At 43.3% G+C, this 25,116-nt stretch overlaps 1 protein-coding gene across 2 annotated transcripts in view; it reads right to left on the bottom strand.

The window, feature by feature from the left end:
• SLC35F3 (solute carrier family 35 member F3) overlaps positions 1 to 25,116 on the bottom strand; it is a 162,095-nt gene that overhangs the window by 40,333 nt on the left and 96,646 nt on the right. The window contains exons 1-2 of one of the 2 annotated variants that reach the window (XM_058020648.1): positions 20,308 to 20,476; positions 4,883 to 5,207 (exon numbers count right to left, since the gene is read on the bottom strand). In XM_058020648.1, the coding sequence (XP_057876631.1) occupies positions 4,883 to 5,207; positions 20,308 to 20,383 (401 nt within the window). In that variant the 5' untranslated portion in view covers positions 20,384 to 20,476. Of the gene's footprint in view, positions 1 to 4,882; positions 5,208 to 20,307; positions 20,477 to 25,116 lie in introns of those variants that run through there. The other variant, XM_058020647.1, reaches the window with a different exon arrangement.

The following is a 25,116-nucleotide window of genomic DNA, read 5'->3' as shown; positions in this document are numbered from 1 at the left end:
TTCAATTGTTTATTTTGTTTCTTGGTTGGTTTTTATTATTATTTTTATTTTCTCCAAGAAGCTAATGTGAACTTGAAATGTAAAGTGATTTTATTTTGAGAAGCACAAAGTAAATAGGTATTATTTTAAGGATGTTCTGAATTAGACAACTAGCGTTTATAAGCTGAAGTTTTTTGAAAGAAAACATGCTTCATTGGGTGACATTTGCTAAAAACACTTGCATTTGTCATGTCTTGATGCCTCCACAGCTTATTTATGATTCTCTTAATGCTGTCTGCTCTGGTGGCGAAGCTTCCATCTAAGTAGTAATATAAATCAGCAGGATGCCAAAAGTTAACCACACTGCAACATTTTAATGTTGCTGGGAAAGAGAGACTCACGAACACAAACCACTGAAAAATCGATAGTAAAACAGCATCCAGTCATGCCAAATGGCTCTGACCTTCTTTCCCCTTTGAGCTTGCTCATGGCCAGGGGTTTGGTTAGCAGTGGGTTCTGTGCCTGCTGCAGAAAAGGAGGCAGTACCCATGGAGCAGGGAATTGCACTTCATGTGAGTCAGGATCAAACTAAGGGACTCAGCTCCTTGTACTGCTGCGGGTGATGGCTAGAGTCTCATCTTTTCCATCACAGCAGAAATACCTGGGAAACACATTTAGAAACTGGCCCACATTCTCCTGGACCTCAAGTGAAGCTATGGCACTGAAACTCTGTGGCCCCTGAAGAACCACATCTCAATTCTGAGCCCATGGGCATATAGATCAAAAGTGACTTTTATGAACTCAATATGTTGGTATATAAGAGTAAGTGAGATCTACTACGCTCATCCTCAACCATTGTTGCATCAGTATTTTGATTCAAAGACACAGCAATACTTCAGTGTTACCTGTAACCTTTTCTGTATTTTCAAAGAAAAATCTTTGAATTCTGAAGGATTAGTGGCAGATAATTTGGGGGCAATACAGAGACAAAACTCTGAATATTTGAACATGTTTTAGAATGTTTTTATAAAGAACATTCTAAAACATGTTCAAATGTGGTTGCAGATCAGTGCAGGGGCTGCACTGTGATGATTCTTTCATTCACCCACACATCAGGTGCATTCAAGGTTTCAGAAGAGATTTAGGTTCTAACTTCTGGTGTTTTCTTTAATCCTAAATCTTTATGAAATAAAATGTCAAGATCTAAATTATAAATAAATAAATAATCCAGCAAAGCATTCTTGAAAGTCCTTTCCTTCTCAAAAAAGTCATTAGATAGGACTATACCATCAAAATAAACAATCTTTCGGAGGTATTTTTCTAAAATGTGAACAAACCCCTCTGTTATTCCTCCCAGCTGGAACACAGAGGGTGAATCTTTATAAAAGGCATGTTTTCTGCCTAGACATACAGAAAGCTAAGCAATATCTTGCAGAGATTTTAATTTAATCTTTCATGTAGCCAGGGAGTTTTAATCCCTAGTGCTTTTAATTTATGTTACGTCATAAATTAATAATGTAGGCATGATGGAGGATAGCTCATCAGATTAAATGTGTCATTTTATAAAGCAGTTTGGAAGCAAAAAGTATGAAGTACTCTTAAATGATGCATTAGGCGCACAAATCATTACATGTGTTATTTCTGGACTGGACAATGGTTGAAATGAATAATAATTTAGTTACAGTAATTTTATTTTAAGCTACTGAGCACTTGCACAAGAAGTAGGAGAGTGATGCTGGCATGCTCTTCCATGGCCTTCCAGAGCTCTCTGCATCACTTCCATGCATGCAGTCCTGTGCCACAATATCCTTGGTGGCAACCATGGGAGAAGTTCTCCCTGAGCAGTCTACACCTGGGCACAACCCTGGCAGCATTTAATGGAGCTGATCAGGGAGTGTAGAGCAGTTGGAAGTGAATGCATGAGTTCTGGTTTGCTGTGAAGAGTGACTCTCTCCCCACGGTGTGGACACGCTGATAGTCTACTTCAGCTAAACCAGCAAGTTCCTTATCATGCAATATGGTTCAATCATGAGTCCTTAACACGTCACATTGTGGCTTAATACTCAAAATCTGATAAAAAACTGAATAAACCTGTTCTAACATTCAATGTGTCGCTACAAAATTTTGGTGGCAAATTTAATACTATTATACACATGCTATAAAAAGGGGAAAACAGTCTGGTTTTCTCTCATAAACCAACTAAAAACTGGTTTATGTCCATGACAGGTATGTTCTGTGAGACTACAAAACATAAAAATTCATGTATTTACAGCATAGCATACATACTGGTATAATTCAACATGAACTTAAAAACTGTAATAAACCATATAGTCTGTGCAGAAGGGACTATACATCTATTCACTGTTACTACATTTTATGATCCCCCTTTTTTGTATTTTTCCTGGTGGTTGCTGTTTTTTCATGCCCTCTGACTGTGCAGGGATGTACCCAAAGCACACATGCTGCCTCTGGTGCCCTCAGGAAGGGGCAGTGTGAAAGCAGTGCCTGTGCCAGGGGTAGGGGAGGCTGAGCAGCCCAGTGCTGCTTAGGTGGATGGGCAGGTGTCTTGGGGGAGGTTTGCTGCCAAAAACATTAGGTACCTGTGGATTTTAGCAGCCTGTGTAGGCAAGATCTGAGAACACCTTCCTTTTCTACTTCACTGCTAAGGTGACTTAGATATCATATTTCCACCTTTTCCCACTACTGCCTTTTAATTTATCTTGTTCCAAATTCTTGCCAGAGAGCTCAGATAAGATGTAAAATATAGATGAAAGTAAAGGATAAAAGAAGTAGAAAGTGATTATGCCAGTTTCTTTACAGTTCTAGGTCAGAATTGTCTTCTTTTAACTACCCAGAAGTCTTTGAAATATCTCCCTAATGTGTCCAAACATGCCTGGACTGCAAGCTTTCCTGAGGATGATGATGCCTCATTTGGAGCTGCAGAGTCCCTGTGCATCTCTTTATATATCTGCACACATATATAACATGGAAAAAAAGGAATAATGAGGAGGGGAGGCTGGACTGTAATGCTCAGGTTTACTGACATATACACATGTGACACCTCAGCTGTAATGGAGCAAGCAGGTGAACAGTAAATAATTTCACAGTAACTCTTGGTGCAGCACCACCAAAAGGGCTCAGTGGAGACAGGGGACATGCTGAGGCAGACACTGTAAACATGGCAAGGAGGAATCCTGCCCCCTCCCTGAAGGACTGGCTCCTCCAAAACAGCAGGGAGCACAAGGAAATCAGAGGGCTGCAGTGACTTGCTCCAAACCACAGAACAAATCTGCAGCAAAGCTGGGAGCCACAGCTGCATCTCCAAAAGCACACATCTTTCCTGACACCCAGAAAAACCTCTCTAAGTTAACCCTGTTCGGTCTGCTTGTCAGACACACAAACACACACACTTCATGAAGCTTGGGCAAGCCTACTGCTAATGATGTCCCCCTGCATCCCAAACAGGCTGCAGGGCTGGCACCTGCTCTTCAATTCAGCCCTCATTTAATTAATAAAAGACATGAAACTACCAACTGTATCAATTTACTGCAGCAATGAGTACAGTGCTCTGGGTTTTTAACCCCAGGGATTTGGCAAACCACAACAGCTCACCCCAGAATTCAGCGGTATTTAAAACATTATCTGAGAGCAGCTGGGAAGAAAAATACTTAAAACCAATGAAATGAAAAGGTGTTTGCTTTTAGGCTAGCATTTGTTGCTGGTTTTAGATTGAGCTGTAGCTTTCTGTAACCTCCATATTCCTCTTATCTCTGTATTTGCTGCGAACGAATACAACCTGAAGACTAAAGCTCGGGAAACATGACACTTAGGAAAATGCCTTTAGAACTTCTGGATCCTGCCCTAGAACCTGCAGTGAATGGTCATATCCATTATCTGCGGCCCCCACATTATTTAAAAGATGAAGACGCTGTAATGATGGCTACGCAGTAAAATATCTTAACCCCAGTCATCTGAGGTAGAGCATTTCCTGAGTAACCTGGTTTCTTACATTTTTCTTGTAGTAAGTTTCCACCTTGCTGCCGCGCAGCTGGGAGCTGAGAAATGTGTACTTCTTACTGTTTACTTTTCTGAGCTACTTCATTAAAAGTCTATGAGCCCCACTGTGTAACAGAAGGGGAAAAGGTTGTTCACATCCTTCCACGTATCAGGGAAGCTCTCTGACATGGGACATCTTGATGGCTGAGTCATCCCATCTGTCCCAGGCACCTCTCAGGCCAAAATGAGCAGAGCAGAGCAGAGCTGAGGGAGTGCTCAGGGAGATGCAGTCCTTCAAGCAGCCCGAGCATCCTCAGCCTCTCCTGGAGGCACTCAGGGCACTCAGGGCTCAGGCTCTGCGGGTTTGGCTCGCTGTGAAGACAAGGTGTGCTGAAGACAAAGTGCTGCCTTTGGTTATGACTGCGCTTCCTCCCGGAAATAAACATAACAGCTCAAGTTTAACTGGGATCAGAGCTTGGCCTTTGATGTCAAGGGCGTAGTGCCAGGAAAATACTGCAGGACTTTTTACTCGGCTATTCAAGGCTCTGCTCTGGTCCTCAGTTTAGAAAAGAAAAGCTTACTTAGCTTACTCAGAGACTGACACAGAAGTCAGCCATGGGTAGGGGAGAGAGATATTAATTAAAAAAAAAAGTGTTTGCAGAAATCTCTTGATAAGTAATTGCAGAAAATGAAGACTTTCATTACATGACTTGCATATATTGGATATTATATTAGGAATAATAACAGCACCTAACACTGGACACACAATGAACTTAGACCATCCTTTAACAAACCTGGAGAGGAAAGCAAACACGAGTTTGATGTAACTGACTGATTTGAACAAAATGTCTGTGAAATGCAGAGCAGCATGCAAGAGCCACGGGATTAAAAACAAAAGCTCCCATACCTGTATCTTTGCTTTGGAGACTGCTTTTCAGCTGACTTAAAAACATGTCCCAGATAATACAAAGGAAAGAATAAAAAGTTCCAGTTTGTTGCAAACCACGTTAGAGTGAAGGGTGCATCGAATTTCTTAAAGGTCAGTTTTGCTAGCTGGGTTGAGCCCGACCAAGAGGAGCAGACACCCAGGACCACGGCCACACCCCAGAAAATCTTCTTGAGTTGCGTCACGGAACATTTCCAGCAGCAGCGGCTCACCCTTCCACCGCCTTCCGCCCCGGCTTGCATCTGCGCTTCGGCTGGGGCCGGAGACTCCCGGGAGCGCTCATCCCCTGAGGAGAAGAAAACACATGCCTTACTAAGGAAATCCATCCTGCATTTTGGTTTTCAAATCTTAGGCCCATCTGAAGCCAGGTGCAAAGGAACCCACCGGATCTTGCCACGACATGTCCTTTGTTTTTAGATCATTGCAAAGCCTCTGGTTGAACCGAGGCATAATTAGAAGGCAAATAACAATTATCGCCTCTAGATTTAGAAGCCTTGGGTAAAATGGAAGTGAAAATTACATGTTGCTTTGATGTACATAGAAAGGCTTAACACACCACCTTAACTCGTGCTGATAGGATGTGTAAATGAATAAAAAATGTGGTATTGAGTTTGATAAAGCAGCAAAGGGAAAAACAACACTTGAAATTGTTTTTGTCTCGGAAAATGCAGAAATGGCCAGTTTATGGAATATGGTGTTTCTTAAAAGAGAAGGAGGACAACGTACTTTATCTTGAAGTTAAGCAAAATCATTGCAACATAAATAGCATGATTAATACTGAGTTGGATCACCAGGCACTTCAGTGATCCCTGGAAAAGTAGGTTTCCTGTGGCTGTAGCCAGATAGCAAAAACTAGACCAAACCACATGCTGCCCTGAAGTCCATCTCTGACCAGGCAAGCCTAACTTTTTTTAGTTTGAATCATGCACAAAGACTGGACTGGAGTTTTGCCCCATTATAACTAAGCTTAGCATGCTGCTGGAAAAATTTCACCTAAAAACCTTGCCCCTTCAACTCTCAAACATGAATTGTTATAGCCCTGCTATCCTACAGCTGTCAGTCGATAATGTATCCAGCTTGTGAAGGAATAAGGAAGGGTTAGCTGGTTGAGTTCGGGAGAGATCAAAACATGCTGGCAGACCTCAGCAGCAGGCCACTGCCTTCCTGGCCTTCTACCTGCCTTTCCCAAATTCACCCCAGTCAACATCTGCTGGAGTTGTCAGTCACCCACACACAACACACAGCAGGGATTTCTCTAAGACTGCTGACTGCAGTTTAGTTGGTCTATTCACCTAAAGCAGGAATTAACAGTAGTTCATATTGAAATCTAGGAATCTAAAATTTCAAAACTGTCCAGAACTTACTGCATGCATTGAAAAGTGGAAACGTGTAAGTAAAGCCAGGAAAATGAGAGACCATATAATTTCCAAACATTTATAAATATTCAAGACAGACTGAGAGGTCCACATAAAAAAAAAAAATCCTTCCTTATCCTGGTGTGAATTCATATGTGGAATGGAAAATCTTATTTCGAGCTAACCTGAATTTGTATTTATATCACCTAATACATTATGAAAGAAAACGTTTCTTTCTATGGAAACAACTATTTAGTTATTTTCCTACAGATAAGAAATGCATGATCTGAGCTAAAAGTTCCATTAGGTTGCCTGGTAAAGCTGTATTTTATAAGAAGGAGGATTGTGGCTTCTGTTTGATGACCTGATATCTAACAAGAATGTACAGCAGCAAAGATATAAACATCTAGCCTTTTTGTGTGGCTTCCAGAGATCTGATCACTTATTTCGCTTTTCAACAGAAGATTGTGTGGGCACCCTCCTACATAACAAGAGATGCACCATCAAGCCAATGAATTGTCCAAAGTTAATATGACCTTGTGTTAAACACATAATGGAAAGGTTACAAACCACCTGCCAAAAGTTTGAATTGAAAAACAGACTGCCTGTGAATGCTCAGCTCATTCAAAATAATTCTAAAACATTTTTTTCGTAATACGTTGCTTGTAACTAATGCTTCTTGCCTCACTTGCTGCACAGACCAGTGCCAGGGTTCAGATTATACCAAACAAGGGTACACTCATTTCTTTTACCTTCACCACGTAATGGGCATTTGCCAGTGCCCTCTCTGCTGTCCACCACACAAGTCCTAGAATGATCACCAAATTTTTCCTTTCCACTCAAGATTTTCTTCTGGGCATTGTCACTGCAACACCAAACACTTCACACACCCTAACAAACTCCATCATCCTTCTTCCCTTTGACCACTGGGTTTCTGCACACAGAAAAAACAAATTCAGGAAGCCAGCATGCCAAACGAGAGGTTAAGAGGAGTTTGTGCCTCTATATCAACGCAACTTCTCTCAGAGTTTATGTTCTTTAAACTGCTTGAAGAGGTAGAAAAAAATGGTCCTCCTTCTTGAGACAGCCAGTAGGGTATCTGCAATTCACATCTTTCTGCAGTTACTCCCCAGGGAAACAGGAAACCAGGATTTAAACCACTCCTGCTGAAGATATTCAACATTAGGGAATGTGCCTAAAGCCACCAGGATATATGAGATTTTAAGATGAGTGGGTGCTCTGAATCACAACACTGGAGCTGTGTTGTTCTTTCCTAAAATGAGAATCAATCACAACTGTCTGATGCACCAGACACCCAACATCTGGTAACACAGTGCTGACAGACAGACCAGTACAGACACTGGGGTGAAGATCTTTCCCCCATGAAGGGCTGAAGCCACCTGCCCAGGTCCCCACTGTGCTGTGCACATACACAAGAGTCAGCAGTTCATCTGGACAGCTTGCAGGAATATCACTGCCTTCCACTCTCTTCCATGACAATTGCTCCCTAAAGCTGAAGTTACAGATGTTTTCTCTGCTACACAGGCAAATGACTTGTCTGGGTATCCTTAATTTTGTGTTAAACACACCAAAAGAAACATTTTGCTTTCACCAATAGACAGTTCTGCATGTGTAACTTCTAAAATGAACTTGCACCTGAAAGGTTAACTTTCTAGGGATGTTCATTCTTTGGATGCATCTACAGACTGGAGGGACTAAAAACTTATCCAAGGCACAATGGATTTCATGATGATAGGGGTAAAAATCACTGTCTGATGATTAACAGCTACAAGCTGAGATTTGTAATATCTGTCAGTATCTGTAGTATCTGTCAGTGAAACTTTATTGTGCCCTCATGATTGCTTGTGCTGCTGGAGAGTTAGATGCCAAATGGGCACAGACTTTTCCAATGGATGCAACACTGACCTGCAGGATACCTGTGACATAATCTGCCCCCTAAAACCAGATTTTCTTTGGAGACGGCGGACCCTACAGATGATACACAATCATGTGGTCTCATCCTCTTATTTACTGTGGAGGGCTCTTGCCTGCCAGCTGGCAAACACAAAATCCAGAGCTGTAGTTTGCCTTGTCTAGTCCCTGTGTCTCTCCTGGGGACATTTTCCTCACCCAAACCACAGGTGCACAGATGGGGTGACACTAAATCCACACGTTGCTGAAAAGCTTCTCTCTCTCTCTAACACTGCACAAGAGTCAGCTGGCAACAGAATGCACACGAATTTAAAGAAGGTAAAATGTTGTTTTAGAATCAATGAGGCAAGACATTGAAGAATTTTAGTTCTGCAGACTTTTAATGGGTTTTTTCCATTGCTTCCTGCAGCAAACTGCTCTGTATGCTACTGTATCCCTGAAAAGAACAAATTAAGATACTGAGGTAGAACAAAAATGCCTGTCTTCCTTTCACTCATTTTGGTTTTTCGTTGTTCCTCTTGCTTATGCATTTTCCTTTCTTATAAATCTCAAATGGAACTATTCCTCCTCCCTCCCTTTCAGTCCAACCTCTGTCCCATGGCATTCAGAAACAAAGGAAGGAAATAATCTCCAAAGCTACTGCCAATGCCATTAGCCTCAGAAAACAGATGTCCTTCTGTTTCTTCTGTTATGGCTAAGACCCCCCTCAAGTGCCTTTGGACACCTGCAGCAAGGGCCATCTACACCCAAGCTATTCACTCCACAGTAAAGGCCAAAGGCCATGAAGCAAAGGAGGCATGGAAAAGCACTGCATTTAAAGGAAACACCGTTAAATAGGCTGTCCAGGCCTCTTCTAAAGTCTGTACAAGAGTCTTAAGACTCCTGTGCACAGGTAGACTTGCTATGGACTTACTGTAGGACCACACTGTACCTAAATGTGTGTATTAAAAATACAATACTGATAAAAACCAAGGGTGGCATTCATCTTCTTAGTTTGAGACATCTGCCATGCCGACTTGTGTATCTGAGACAGTGATTTACACTTTCTGCATAGTTAGTAGACAGAAAAAAGACATTTCCATAGCACGATTTATCTCCTCCTAAAGTGGATGATTAAAACGAGCCAGATGAATCACTCTCTCTGAGTGCTTGTTTCTCTCCACCAGCTCCAAACAGTCTGGGGAGACAAGCTGGAAGTAGGTGTCTCTGGTGTGGGTGTCTGAAGCTGGGTGAGATGAGTCCCACCTCTCCAGCACTGCTGTCAGGAACAGAGGGTAAAGCCACCACAGACAGCGCTGCTGGACCCGGAGCTGTGCAGCGCACAGGAACATATTTAGCTGTCATCAATGACCTGCTTTAGCAGCTGTCAGCTACTCAGCAAATCAGGCAAGGAAGCATTACACAAGTGCTGGGTGCCCTTTCCAACCCTTCAGAGTGAGAAAGTGACCCTTACAGACTAAGGTCCTGCCTACTAGGGACCAAAACATGTACCTAATGATAATGCTCAACTCTTCCAGCTTCCCCAGGCCAGGAATGTAAAGTAAGCATATTCTTAAACAGTTCTTTAAATCAGGCTTCTGGAAAGAAGTTCTGATAAAAAAGAACAACCCTCACAGGTCTTGCTGGCAATTATAAATGAGACATTCTGAAGGTATTTCCATTTTGCCAGCCTGTCAAATGTTTTGTAACTGCTTGAGCATTGCGCAGAACAAGTCTGTAAAGCTTGTAAAAATATACGCTCATCATAAAGAGGGGAGAAGGAGCTGAGGGAAGTCCTGTGAGACAGTGCCTGATCCTCAGCATGGTTAGAGCTCTAGAAATCTGTGACATGCAGAGGAATCAGGGCCAGATACTCCCAAGGCATATTCTCACAGCCTTGATGCTCTGCAACTTCTTCACCCAGTATTTACTACATGGAGGGATCAGTGGGAGACAATTAGTGCCAACATACCTGAGAACACACACGATGGCTCCTGATGGTGGTCTCCTGGATACCCAATATTATTTGCCTCAACAGCAAACTCACAAACTCCTCAAATTTTGTTTTTATCCCCTTCCTGTCTACCAGTTTTTACCCTGTTCCTACCACACTAACCATGCATTATTAAGGTGTTCAAGATTTTTGAACTAAGTTGTTAAAAAACAGCTGAGGCATCATCCTGTGAAGAGAAGATGAAATACCAAATTCATTAAGTGATTTACATCTCTAATTACCACTGTAGCTGTCTAAATCTGAAATGTTGATATTTGTTCAGATCTGTTTCCCAGGCATTTTCTTCACAGTCAGTCAGGTGAAAGAGTGAGGTCTCAGGGACCTAGTGCAGCTTTTCTTGTGCCATTGTCAGTGATGGCATCTCCTTTCACAGGTCATCCTGGTGTCTGGTTTTGAGAAACTGTTAATATTTTATTTCTGAAGCCAGTAGTCTCCATGTATGCAACCTTCCTGCACCGTTGTAATGAGGGCACGCACAGACCAACTTCTGCATCAAGGGACATTCCCTCATTTTCCAAATTAGCTCTAGCTTTGCCAAAGCTGCTTGTAGCAGCTGTAACCTCCTCACGATCCCACTAGAGCCCACCAGATGCCAAAGAATTTGTTCGTGGGCATGCCAAAGGACCGTGACTCCTAACACCCATGTGCCTCTCCTAAACCCAGACTCTGTCAGGATTCAAAGACACATTTGAGAGGTCCTATCTCTCATCTTAGGAGTCATCTCCAGGAAATATCTCCATTCTGTACTTGAAGCAGTCACTGGAACAAGGCTAGGGCCTCACTTTTTCTCCTCTGGGAAAATGACTTCCTGAATTTATGCTTTCCTAATAAGTAAGGATGTTTTCTATTCTGAGCCAACCAGTTTTTTGCTGCTAGCTGGGTTCCCCCAGCCTTGGAGGGCCTGTGGACACTCTGGCAGATGGATTTCCTTCTCCTAGCAGAGGGGTGGAAGGCTGCTCTATGCACTGAACTACTGAAGAGGGGCACACACTCCACCTCCAGTTGTTGAAGGAAAGGTTTCAGCCACTTACCTGCCAACTCAGCTTTGGAACAGAGTGGTAAGTGCTAAAGAGAGTGAGCAATAGTTAGGATGGACATCTTAGACAGCATAAAGGACAGCATTATGTGCTGGGCAGATTGGATGATTCATCCTGCAGCCTCACCAGTGCTCACTGACAGTGGTCAACAAGCACATGGGTAAAGGAGAGGCAGCTATCCTTTCCAGGTTGTGAAGAGGGTACTGAAAAAATCCTACTCCAAAGAGCCTTACAGAAAATAGACAGGGAAAGTGCTGGAATGCATAAAAGGCTCAGTACAGGAGAGGAAACTAATGAGGAGTATACACAGCAGTGGGGGAAGCAGCCAAAGCTCTGCAGAGGTTTGTGGTGGGAGCTGCATCTTCACCATTAACCACGGCTACCTCACCACGGGAGTGAGCTACAAGGTGACAAAGGTGACAGAGTTTCCTAATGATGTGAAGCCAGGCAGGTCAGCAAGGGCAGTGGCCAGCTGCAGGGATGAGGGACAATGTGACTGGGTAACATATGGGCAGATGGAGGAGAGTGCTGATAAAGAGGTGCAGGTGGGAGTAAACAAACCCACATGCTGCACCTCGGTGATGGGCTCTGGCCACCAGGGATTGTGAGCTCTTCACAGGATGCTCCGTAGAAAAGGGCAACTCAGTGTTCAAGAGAAGTGAAAAAAACAAAACAACTGCCAAAAATTGCTAGCAACAAAGCAGAAAAAAATCTTTCTCTACATCTGGGCAAGCTGCAGCTCTCAGCACACCCACACTGTGAGAGATGAATGGCTAGAAAATACATGTTCCTGTTCAATTCCACCAAGCTGGAGGCAGGACCCGATGGACTTTTGGTCAGGCCCATATGGCAGCTGCGTGGGAGTTTTGAGGAAGCTGCTCCTGGATTCCTACAGGAAAGCTGTGAGTCCCTGTGGGTGGCTGGTGTGTGGGACTGTAACACAGCACTAGAACGACTTTGGGTTTGCTCACAGTTCCCCAGTTTTCCAACCATGGTTGGGGCTGAAGGTCTAGAAGATCAGTACTCTGTTTTTTATTGAATAGCAATTAATGTATCACAATGGAGAAACGACAAAACCCCATAAAACCTTATTAAATCAGGTTTTAAATTAGAATATTTGGTCAAAACAGCATTGCACAAATGGACTTTCAGATGCTATTTGAGAAAAGTTTAAAGTGCTTTCTTTAAATACTTTGCTCTTACAGTATGGGATAAAAATAATTTTACTTAATTTGATCATGAAATAGAATCACTAAATTTAGAATAAATTAATAGAGAAAATAGTTTTAAAGTCCACAATATAATTATTTTAAAGAACAAACCTAGGGTAATAACTTATTAGGTCAGAAGGTTTGAATTTGCTTGAGGCTGCAGAATAAGGGATATAGGTATATGAAAGTAGGGAAAATTGCATGAACAAAAACTCAAACCAAGGAAAAAGCATTCTTAGTTCAGACCTCTTCTACTATTGAAATTCTTAGTATAAATTAACTAATTATTAAAGTGTTGCAATAATCTATGCAGGCTACTCGACCTTATCTGATCTCTTTCTTCAATTCCAGCAGGGTAGAAAATAAGACTTTTGGTTCATTGACAATCAAGGTGATTCTCATCTGTGGAAATCTGTCCCATATTACTGAAATCATCAGATCATCCATATAGCTTGATTTGTATCAAATAAGCCTAAATTTCTTGTAGCAGGTATTCTCATATCCTGAAGTATAATTCACAGATAGAGTGGGTTTTATCACTGATGGTTAATATATATTAATTCCTGTTTTATCCTGTGCTAAATATTATATCTAAACCTACTAAGAGCTGCAATTAAATAATCTCCACATATTTTTGAAGACATGCCAAATTCTCCTCCCTAGCATACATATGCCCTTCTGCCTCTGTCAAATGTGCCAGCAAGGCTTTCTGCAAAATATTCTAATTCCTGTTAGTGATATATAAAGAGGACCAAAAAGTTATCAACTTCATACTGCAGCAATTTGGACTTTAATCCATTTAATTCATCTTCAGAGGCAACTGCCTTGAAAATCCATTAGAAGTGCTGCATTCAAATGGGCCTGATTATGATATTCTACACTGAATTTTATGAGGTGAGGTGTTCCCCTAAATACTGTCCTTCTTATTATTAATCAGAATTCATGACCAGAATCCAGAGTGAAAATGGAAGATACTGGGTGCTTTTTACAGTAGCAGCATCATGGGACTGGAAAGTAACCATGTGCAAGGAGTAACCCTGATTATAAGTTACGTGTTCTTGATATTATTCTGCATTCCATTCTTGAATAAAAATTGAATTGGATTGAATCTTAGAGTGAGTCACCTGGCGAGGTCACTGGGAGTTTCACCACTTACTCTGAGGGGTTATGGAAGCAGAACTGCTATTAGAACAAAAATCAGATATGAGCAAAACTGTATTCTGGGCAAATTTTGATCAGTCTGTTCAAATTTCAGACTGAACAAAGGGTTGAGAGATGGTAAAAAAACCAGTCTGGATTCTCTGCAGGAAGCTACTGCAATAATTATCCAGGCATTTGAGTGCTACATATCTTTCTTGAGTAATAGTTTTATCTCCAAGGGAATTCAATTACTTACATACTAATATAAAGAGCACATTTATATCAGTGCATATATACAGGAGATAAGTGAATTCATGCTAACTGTGGAGGCACTGCTGACTGCACTTTATCAAAAACAAGCCAACGTTCTTTCACTCTTGAGGAGCTTTCAAAAACTCAGAGCTGCCTGGCTTTCAAGTAAGCACAGTTTTAGACAGAAGACTCTCCTGTAGCCCATTGGTTTCCTCCATAGTAAATTCCAACTTCAACTGATTTTTCTCCTAGAAGCTAATGGTTTAACCTGCTATTGAACGGCAAACACAATGCATTTCTTAGGTCCTAAGTTCAGATCAAGGTAGTTAGAGCAGTCAGAGATAGCCTGTTCTCTGTCAAACAATAACTAGATACTAGTGGGGACTTGACATGGACTCGAGCGTGCTCACAGTGGTTGGAGTAATGCATATATACCCACAGAAGTCCCCACATGATTTACTCAATGATCCCCTGGAAGGAAGAAGAGATGCCTCCTCACCCCTCAGCAGCACACTCATCAAAAGCTGAGTCTCCTTTAAAAAAAGACAGGTTTGGGCTAGGCCCATGTGGGCACTGAGGTACTCAGTGTAACTCCATGTGAAAATACATTGCACGCAAAAATTCTAGTTTCTATTTTCTCTCTGATACTTGCCTCATCCTCTTTGCAGTGAGAAAGGCTTTTGCAACCCACCATTCCTCACTTGTTTCAGTCAGCTACAGAAGACAGACTCATGCCTTTTTCAGTCACAAATTAAATATTACTGTTACTGAGAGCTGTGCTAGGCAATTTGAGGTGATTGTGGAAAAGGCATTTCGAGCTCTTACCTCCTCACTTCTGTACTTTTCATGACTGAATGACAAGACTTACAGGGTTCACACTTGTTTGGGTTTGAGGAGGTTTAGGGTCAGAAGTAGTGAAACTGAACTAAATGTATACCTAACACTTCCAGAAGAGCCAACATACAACTTTTGTATAACCAAAGGGTGCTTGATCTTGTGTCAAAATTCATGCCTTGAGTAGAGCTCACAAAATTTCCAGGCTGGGTACCCCTGCATTATGTCCAGATAGAGGAGATCCATGTGTTTGGAACCAGGCAGCTAACATGGGACATCAGGTACCTGATTTCCCCAATAGATGGTGGGCAACTCTGCCTAGAGGCAAGCCAGCTCTGCACTGCTCAAAACACCTTGTTTCCTGTTGCCTTTGATCTTGTGCCGCAGTGGCTGTCAGCAAAGCTCAGTGAGGACTACAAAGTGAACCTACTCTTTCATTGGCCAAATTCCTGCTTCTGCAGGATGCTATCCAGGTCTGCAGTGGCATCTCACAGTTTATAATTAACAAAGATTAACTAGGCTGTGGACTAAAGGTTGGCAGTGGCGCTCCAGCCAAGCGGAGAGAGCTGCTTACTACATAAGTGAATGTGCTGTACTGAGTATGATGTGCTAGGAAAGCAACAACATAAATAATCCTATATATGAGCCTTGTTGCTGGGAAATTGCTGGGGAATACATGTTGAGCTAACTTAGACTTTTATGTTGAACTAGGAGTCTTTTTGGAACCCTGGCCCTTATACTGAGCTACAAATCCTGCTGTTTACGATTGTCAGCCATCAGGAACGAAGGACAAAATTCCTTTTACAAGATTTATAAAATTAAAATACAGGATACAGTGAATAATGCATTCTGGTGACTTCATATTTATTTTTTACTGGTTCTTGTTCCAACTTCTCATGGGAGAAGCCTATAATTAAATAGGTAGATTAGTAATCTGCTTATTTTTTGAAAGCAAATGCCTAAATTGATTCAAGATGACTACAAAAGGCACCTTACTTCATTTAGGGATAAGTGAGTGAAATGTAATGGTCTGTGATCTATGGAAGGACTGAGAAGATGATCCAATGGATGCTGTCATTCTTAAGTTCCATCATTGTAAGTGAAACTACAGTTCGTCCATTGTGTGTACATACTGTCTCATTTCAGCCACTAAGTAAGGAAGCTTAGATAAATCTTTAATAACTTCTCTTTCTGCTTTGTGATACATTTAAACTCCTGCTCTGGCATTAGTTTAGTAACATCAAAATGGTCTTATTTTATTTTTGTATCATTTGAGGAGGGGACACATTGCAAAAGTAATGAGTCACCTCCAAACCTATAACTCATGAGTTTTCACAGGTGAGATAGTAGACAAAATAACCAGGGGGACATGATCAGCTAGAGGGACTCCCCAGTGAGTAAGCTAGCACAGCTAAGAGCAGCTCATTTTGAGGCTGCTTAAAGCCTAGGAAAGCATGGTGCCATTTGGGAAGTGAGCCAGGTGTTATGCAACAAGAAACTCCTCACGCCTTTGGAACAAGATCTTGGCTATCTGCTCAAATATGCTGTTGTACTAACTGAAAATACTGCAAGGAATACAAAAATTGGGCAAAAGCTGCCTTGGGCCAAAGCCAGAGTGTAATTACTGTCCATGTGTACTTAACACTCAGTACCCACGGAAGAAGGCACTGCTTTTCTGTCAGCTGAGTAAGTGACATTATCCTGCGGTAATGGGGTGCGCGCTGGTAGATCCAAGGGAGAAGCAGACACACAGCAAATCTAAAATTCCCATCCATGTAAATTTGTCACCATCACGGTCACCAGTTCTGGTCAGGAGAAGGAGGAAACTGCTACCATAGCTAAGGAGCAAGAACTGGGTGGGTTGAGGTGCCCTGACTGCTCACACTGAACATAAGTGAACACTTTCAAAGTTAAGTCCTCCATGGAGAAGCCAACACAAATTCCTTGCCAAGGCTGCTTCAGTGGGGAAGCACACCCAAACCCACAGCCCTGGCTGAGCCACCAAACCCACAGCCCTGGCTGAGCCACACCAGCCTCTCTTGCTCACCAGCTGCTTCTGTTTTCTAGGATGCCTAAGCACTGCATAGTTTGTCATGTATGGCTTTCATGGGAAGAAGACCAAAGGCCACCAAATCTTGCTTCTACAGTTGTCAAGTCCTGGGTGAGATGTTTACACAGCCTGCCCTAGTGCTCAGTTGTACAAGCATTGCCTGACTACCAAAACCTTTGGATGCCACCAGCAGAATGCTGCTAATAGTTACACAGTGTTTATTCAGAGATGTATTTATGCAGCATTTGAGCTTATTTCCCAAAAAGAAAGCTTTGGTCACTGATTTCAATAAAGTAAGGCTTCTCTGACCCCTGTTGCATCCATCCATAGCCCTCTCATGGCCACAAAGATATGTGTGGAAAGTTTGGGGGTCCATTCCTATCTGCTGCAGGTCTTTTCTTGCCTGCTCTGTCAAAAGATGTGCTGCTTGTTTTTAGGCAAGTTGCTTCATTCTGCAGTTTCTCAGCTGCTCCATCTGCAAAATGAGGATAATAAGAATCTCCTCTCTTAAAGAAGCCGACTGCTTCTCATGGAAGTTTTTGCTATGCTTGGGATCTTTGGTTTGTGCTTGCTAAAGAAGTGAAAAAGATTTATTATTAAAGCAATTACAGTGTTGATACACTTGTGATGAATTCCCTGCAGGCATGCAAAGGTACTAAAGGCCAAATTTATTTCTCATTCATACTTATACAAGTTCCCTGCAGCTCCAGCAATGCAGGCAGGGTTACTCCAGCTGAACATGTGCTTCATCTGGTTCTACGGCAACTCAGTTTGGAATATCACCAGTCACTCATTCCTGACAGAACAGTGCAGAGGAAATGTGCTACACAGGAGGCTGCAATAGCATTTCCTTGGTGCTGAAAGCCTGAGAATAAGCAGCTCCTAGTAGGGGCTAATTAAGTGGAGGATGTGTTTCCTCTGGTGTGATGATTGTTCTGCAGCTCTTTGTCAAAGCTGATGCTACCTGTCTCTGGAAGATCTTAAGATGCAGAGCAAGAATGGAGATATATACCTTCCTGGGGAAGAGAAGTCAGTCCTCAAAGCACACTGTGCTTTCATGTACAAATAGGGTGAACCAGTCAATTGGCTGGTCTGAGAGGAATGGCCACTGCAGTGTGGACAGAAATTGGTGAGAAAAACAACAACGGAAGGAAGAACAAGCACAAATCAGACACCAAGCATACATTTCTCAAAATATGAAGGGTGTACAATGGTACCAGGCACAGAAAACACATGGTATGGTTGTTACTGCCTGCCTGAGCAATGCATGTAGACACAGTTGTCTTTAAAAGTGCTGGTACAGCAGGCTCCAAGCATACTGATGATTCAATCTCCGAAATAATTCGAAATGGCAGTCACGCTTCTGAAGGCACAAAGTCCTTATCTTCCTTTTAAAGCAAAGAAGTCACTGCACCGGCAGGAAAATACAAGGAATGCTGGAGGGCTTTACAGCAATGCATATCAATGAAAGGCTCCTCTTGGCTAACCATCCCAGAATGAAACATATTCCTAGTGGTTCTGCCAAAGATCCTTGAAACCCTTTGATGGTGGTTGATAGGGGAGAAAATAATCCTAACTGTGAAGCAGATTAAAGTTTTTGTTGTCTTGCTCTTAGCATTGTCTATGCCTTTGCAATGGACTTGGACTACCAGAGGAAGGCAAATCTTTGCCAGAGGTACGGCAGCCAGGCCAAGAGAAGTCAGCAGTCCACAGTGTGCCAGCTGTCTCACTTTATTTTTGCCTATAACTACATATTTTTTTTATATGGCTTTAACACCAGCTGGCAAAATTAGTCAATGTTAGCCTGAAAGGAAATGCTGTCAATTGGTTTGGGAAAGGAAGCTCTCAAACGGAGCCAGTCTGTTTTGTTAAAGAGAAGGAAAGAAACTCCAGGCACCACCAAGGCAATTTAGATTTTTGCCACTGATGGTAAAGGAAAAAGGAGTCTGAAGTAAAGAAGGGAAAGTCCAACTAGGTCAACAAAGTCCCTGGTGGGCAGCAATAGGGTATCTGAGAGCTGGTATGCAGAGCAGACATGGAAATGCTTGAAAGGATTCAATTTTATGGCACAGTGAAAGATTGTCTCTCCTTCTGTTTCTATATAAGGTAGGTAATAAACTGTATTTGAACTGGTAAAAGAGGAATGAGATGACCCACATTTCAAAGCTGGAACCTGGTAGGTTATTATTATTTATGATTCATAAAGCTTGTGCAGTGCACCAAAAGAAAGGGAGGCGAGCTCCTAGCCCAGAGGAGCCTCCAGTGCAAACCTCGAGAGAAACACTCTACTGTGCATGGGGTCAACTCCAAGGGCTTTTAAAAATTCTAATTACAGTGTAATGAAGATCAGGCCTGCTCTTTCCATCAGAAAAATGGGATGTCTTTTCCTATCTCTGCAGTAGGTGGTTTTTATGTTATGGGAATGCAACAGCTGAATATTCTGTGAACTGAAATAAGAACCTTCAGGTACCCCTTACTTTCCACTCTTGCTGCTTTTAGTTCCTTTCCTCCTCTTGCACATTTCTGCATTTTCTCACTTTCTGCTCCACAGAGCTTTTGCTACCATTTTTTTCTTTTCCTTTATTAATTTCTCAGCTTTTCAGTATTAGTTTTTTCTTTTTCATGAGCTTTCTCTGGAGTCTCACATTCACATTTTATGTCTTGCCATTCAATCTTTCCCTTTTTTTAGCTTTTCTTCCTCTTTGCCTCACTCTTCTCATCCTTTTTCTGCCTCTCCTCCTTCCATTCCCCCCGGCCAACCTTCTCCTTTCACCAACACCATTTTCTCAACCAACAACATACCCCAGTGGTATCCCCCAAACCAGCAGCTTTCCCTTTGCTCTTCCTTCAGGAACAGAGCTCTGTATCCATGCTTCAGACAGGCTCCTCTCCCTGACCTGCACCCTGCCTTCGCATCACCCCTCCATCTCTAGGACAAGGCTTACAGGTCTCTACCCAAGAAAACAGCTCCTCACCCTCAGATTTCTCCAGGGAACCCTTCTGAGCACATCAGTGTCCTTTTCAAGGTCCCCGGCCGTGATCCCTGAAAGTCTTCAAAGGTCCCAGTGGTCCCTAAAGGTCTGCCAGCCCCCACTGCTCTTTGGCTCTTACATCCCTCACGGCCATAAGACTCCAACTCCACGGCTACCATGCAGCCGGACTGGCAAACAGAGGTGAGGACAGATGGCTGGAACACGGGGCTGCGTTCCTCACATCGGGAGAACAAATCTGCCGAGCATCTTCCTTCCCTCCTGCCAAGGGTCCTGCATGGCAGATACTTGCCCACGGGTTTGGGGGCTGCTCCCGCGTCCCGAGGGGAGGTGCGGAGAGATGCTCTGCCTCTGGAGCGAGGGCGAGGGAAGCCCCGGGGCTGAGCAGGGCGGCGGGCAGGGGTAAGCGCCGGCGATGCCGGGCGGCGGGGGAGCAGCGCGCCCCGTGGGTTCGCACCGCCCGCTCGGGAGGCGCGCAGTCCCCGCCGCCGGCATCGCCCCAGCACCGCGCTCGGTCTCCCCGGAGCATCCCCGGTCGCGGTACCCGGTCTCCCCGGGATGCCCTCGTCCCGCTCGCCGCGACGTCGTTTACCTTCCACTTTGGTGAGGGTGAGGACGGGGCTGTTGCAGGCGCTGAGCGGGGCCACCCTGGCCGAATGCTTCTTCATGGCGAGCCCGTCGCCGGCGGCAGCTCCCCGCCGCCCCGCGCCTACATCCTGGCGCCGCCGGAGCCCTCCTCGGCGGCGCTCCCCGCTCCGGCTCCCGGCCCGCCGCCCTCTGCCGCAGCACCGGGCGGCGGGGGCTGGGGCTCGCCCGCCCGCCCGCTGCCGCTCGGGGCTGCTGCAAACCCGACGTCACCGGCACGGCCCCCCCCCGCCCGCCCCCAGGGCTCCCGGGGCCGCCCCCCGGGTCGGGGCGGGGGAGGCGCCGCACGCCGCGGCCACAGGCGCTGCCGAGCCCCCGGACGGCGCCGGCACCGCGGTCCGGCCCGGCGGAGGTCGCAGGGAGCCGGGACCGTAATGCGGCTGCGGACACCGCTCCCGTTCCCGCTCCCGCCGGTGCGCCAGGGATCCCCGAGCCGGCCGCGATCCCGGCCGCGGCTGCTGGCAATGGGCTCCCGCACTGCACGGAAAGGGCTCCTGGCTCATCGCGCTCTGCCCAGCTCTCTTCGCGCTGTCTAGGGAAAAGGAGAATTTACACTCTGCGAACCAATTCATTATTTACTCAGTATTATCCCTCCTTTGTTTTCCTTCAAGTCCAGCCACTGTTCTGGGTCAATTTTCATCCGTGCCTTCAGTACTTTCTGCCATCCTCGCCACAGCCTTTCTGTTCCTGCTGTATCCTTTTGGAGGGAGACCAAAACTGGACCCAGCAGCCAAGATGAAATACTCCATGGCTTTACCAATACTCCAACACCTGCAGTCACATACTCTACAGCTTTCTTAACATAATCCAACAACTTCTTTTTGACACAAAAAGGCACAAAATGAAGTATGTCCATACTCACACATGTTAAGTAAAATGTCATATGTCACAACTGGATGCTGCTGGTATGTAGCAACCTTTTATGGTGTTTTTAGTTTTTTCAGCAATAATTTTAAGATCCCCAATAGTGACATACCAACAACATATGATTAGAGCTACCCCTCTGTCAGAGCACAAAAATCTAACTGGCATTAGTTAATGAGACTTAATGCAAGCGGATTCAGGAGAGAACTCACCATAATGAATGAGTATGAAAGATGTAAAATAGATTTATATCACTGTAAGCAGAGCACCAGAATTCACAAGATGCTGAGCACAGTGACCTTAGCACCCTTTGGCTCCTTGTGATTTTTTCTGTGGATATGAAAATACTCTGCAGATTTACCAGGTTCCAAACTGAGATGCGTCAGCAGACAGGGCGCAAATACTCAACATTTCTTAAGATCTGGTGAAATTAAAATGAGTGTACTTTGCAAACAAGACTGGGCAGCCATCAATACTCCGCAAACATTCCAAAGTATTCTTTGATTATATAAATAGTAGCTATTGAAAATCAGTCCTGACAGACTTTTCAGGAAACCGTGGGAAAACACCACCCTACTTCTTCTGGCTAGAAAGTTCTTTATATTTAAGAGGTGAGCTTTCTCAAGGGGTCAGAGCCACACTATTCGTTTGCACGGGTCTCATCAGTGGATCTGCAGTCTGATGAAGCTCCAGGGTGTTTTGTGCTTCCTATGCATCTTCTCTGCAACCTTTGGGATGAACCTTATACAAAAATCATTAGGCTGCTTTCAAAGTGATTCTTCTGAAAAAAAAATCATGTGCTTACTGTTAAGACTATAAAATATCAGCTTGGTCAAATTATGGTTACTGGTTTTCATGGTTATTTACAAGACTTTTTAGTACAATTGTCTGACCAATTCAGCTTCCAGGGATGTTACAGATCATAAGCATTTGAGAACCATGGGTCCATCTTGTTTCATTGCACTATTTAGTCTCAGAGTCCAATTGGTTTCTGGTTATTGAAAGAAGCTACATAAAGAGAGGCAGATTTCACCTCAGATGATTCTGTCCATGAAATATTTTTCAATGTTGCAGTGCCTGTTATCTGAGGATTTCAAAGCACATCATAAAATATTAACTTCTTTTACACTGCCTTTGGGAAGAAACTTCAGGCTCACTGGTAGTTAAAATACAGCCACATAATTTAAGAGACTCCCTTAGATTAAGGTGACAAGTAACACCAGAACCTGGCAAACTCTGTCTGGCTTCTGCTCTGAGCAGATCTTCCAGGATCATCTCAGCCTCTGCTGTATATGGAGGAAAACACTAAATCAGCACTTTACATCCAAATGCCATCAGTTTTTCCCATAAGTAAATGGCTGCCTAAGGATAATCAGACTTCTCTTCTGGTTATACTTGTAATCAATGGGATGGTCATAAGAATTAAAAGTATATTCATTAAAAAGTCTTTGTTGCTGAGCACTTATATTCTTTCCTTCTAAAAGGCTTATGCTCTCTTTGTTAAAGACACAGTAAATACATTCTTTTACTTGGAGGGTGGTGCTGCTCACACAGAATGTCACAGAGTAAAAATGGAGTTTGGAAGACGTTACTTTAACCACGTGTAATATTTCAGGGTTTGCAGAGTTGTTAACACATTTCAGGCTCCCAATGTTTTATTTAAGCCCAGAACTCCAAACGTGAGTGGCAGTAAGTCTCTCCTGTGGCTGGCTGGCCCCTCTGCAGCTGGTGCTGAGGAGAGCTAAGAGGCATCTTGTCCTCCTTCCTCCTCTGATGATGCCTTGCACGGCCACAGCACTCAAGCTTCTGCTCCTCAGTGTTCAGTTTAGTCACCCTGAGAAGGTTTCAAAGCCATTGAGGACATTCAGTATCCAACTAAGGCTGGTTTCAGCCATGGGAGAGGACATCCAACTGCTTGTGGGCTCTTGGAAACCTTTTGCCCAATGTATGTGTGAAGTACAGCTGATTCATATACAGCTCTGCTCAACTCCAACCCCTAAGCATTTTTACAGCCTCTGGCTTCTCTTGCTGCCCTTACAGGCACACACACTCACACCAGAGATCCACACTAGGCCCCTGTCTTACACTGTGCATAAAAATACCAGCCACATATCACAATAAAAAAAACGTTGTGTTTATTTAATGAAGACTAGGGTGCCTGAGGACTGTGTTCCAGGGACTCTTCTGTGAAAGCTGCATTTGGCAGCAGGCTTGTTACTTTCTGTAGCTGCAGCATCCCCACCTCCCCAAGCTTTAACACATTTACTGCTGGATTACGCTTAATTTCATTTACTGTGAGCATCTTACAGTATAAGCAATGCAAAATTGATTCACATGGGGTAAATTTTCAAGTCAAATTTATGGCTTTTTACCTTTAGAACACCACTCCTGTATTCAGGAGGCAAAAAGCTGGTTGATGTCTGGGCTGTGGACAGCTTACAAATGTGGAGAGAAACTCTCAAACCTTGGAAACTGGAGAAGGCAGATTTTCATTACAAATCAAGAGCAAGGAAGTGAAAAATGGAATGTCAGATTAAAAATTCAGGATAAGACAGTCAGAATTTGCCCAGGTTGAAGAATTTGTAAACTTTGTAGTTTGGTGAAACTAGTTTTCTTAGAATTAGCTACCCTTCTTCATTTTAGATTAAAAATTATAGTAATTGGGTTGGTTTTGTACATATAAACCTTTATAAAAGTGTGTTAATACTCAGCTTCACACTGCTTTTAAAGCTATGGATTATAACCCCCTTCCTGAAAGATTCTTTATTTGCACAGGAAGGCAGATTCAAGACAAAACTAAATTCTCAGTTATGTGTGCTACAGCCTTTGATTTTTATCCTGTTCGCTAGTTTGTTTAACCAACATGAAACACAATGCCCTGTTCCTAACAGGCACAGTTGGTATTTTCCCAGTTCAGATATTTTCATGTTTAGTGTACTCATTAATAGGACATTTATTAATTTATGTGCTTGCCTTACCACTGAGGGCAATAATTGTTGTGCTTAGCAACCTTAAAGGAAATGGAGTGTGGATTTTTACTCATGTAGCCAATTTCCTAATAGGCTCCGTCTCATACCAGAATGAATTCATGTGCTAGGAGTCAAACACATCCACAATACCAACACTGGCCACAACCCTCCAGGAAAAAAATTATCCTTTCCTCTAGTATATTTGAAGTAATTTGTGAATATTGTCCACAAATAATTATCAGTCTCTTTATGAGGAGCTTGTTTTACTTGACTGCTGTGTTACTTTTGGTTGGCTACAATAGCTAATAACTTTATAATCTGTTTCTCTTTTGAAGCTCCAAAACCACAGATGTCAAAAGCACATTTCCAACACAAATATTAGCTACTTTGGAAGTGATGGTTTCTGTCCTGCAATCACTCTGAAATCTGCATTGAGATGCTCTCTGTGGTGACCATCCACCACTATTCTGTTTGCAGCCTCCTACATTCACAACCTCCACTCAGAACAAATTCAAATTTTCATCAAATTTACGTACAGTTTATCTCTGCAATATTAACCTAGCTGTAAGGACAATGTCTTTCCAATTTGTCCTCTTCCCAAAACATTCAGTTACTTTTAGCATCATGTCTTGAGTTCACAGAACAAGGCTGTAAGAGGAAGGAGAAAGGAAGAGGAGGGATTCAGACCTCCCTGGCCAAAGGTGCTCAGTAGATAGATAGCAGTGACTCTGCTGCAGAGTCACTGCTGTCTATACCTGAATGCCTTCTCTTCCAATCTGCAGACAACAGTGACATGTGAGGTGCCCATAAGGGCTGCACACTGTCTACATGACAATATATATCCAACAGTTCCTAGACATGGATGCAAAGTCCTGGTGAGAATATCTTCCTCTCATTTTTTTTTTAACCTTCTGTTTATAGCT

The sequence above is a fragment of the Melospiza georgiana genome, chromosome 3, assembly GCF_028018845.1.
Source record: "Melospiza georgiana isolate bMelGeo1 chromosome 3, bMelGeo1.pri, whole genome shotgun sequence".
In the NCBI taxonomy this organism is placed as follows: domain Eukaryota; kingdom Metazoa; phylum Chordata; class Aves; order Passeriformes; family Passerellidae; genus Melospiza; species Melospiza georgiana.
This window is presented reverse-complemented; position numbering and strand designations above follow the sequence as displayed.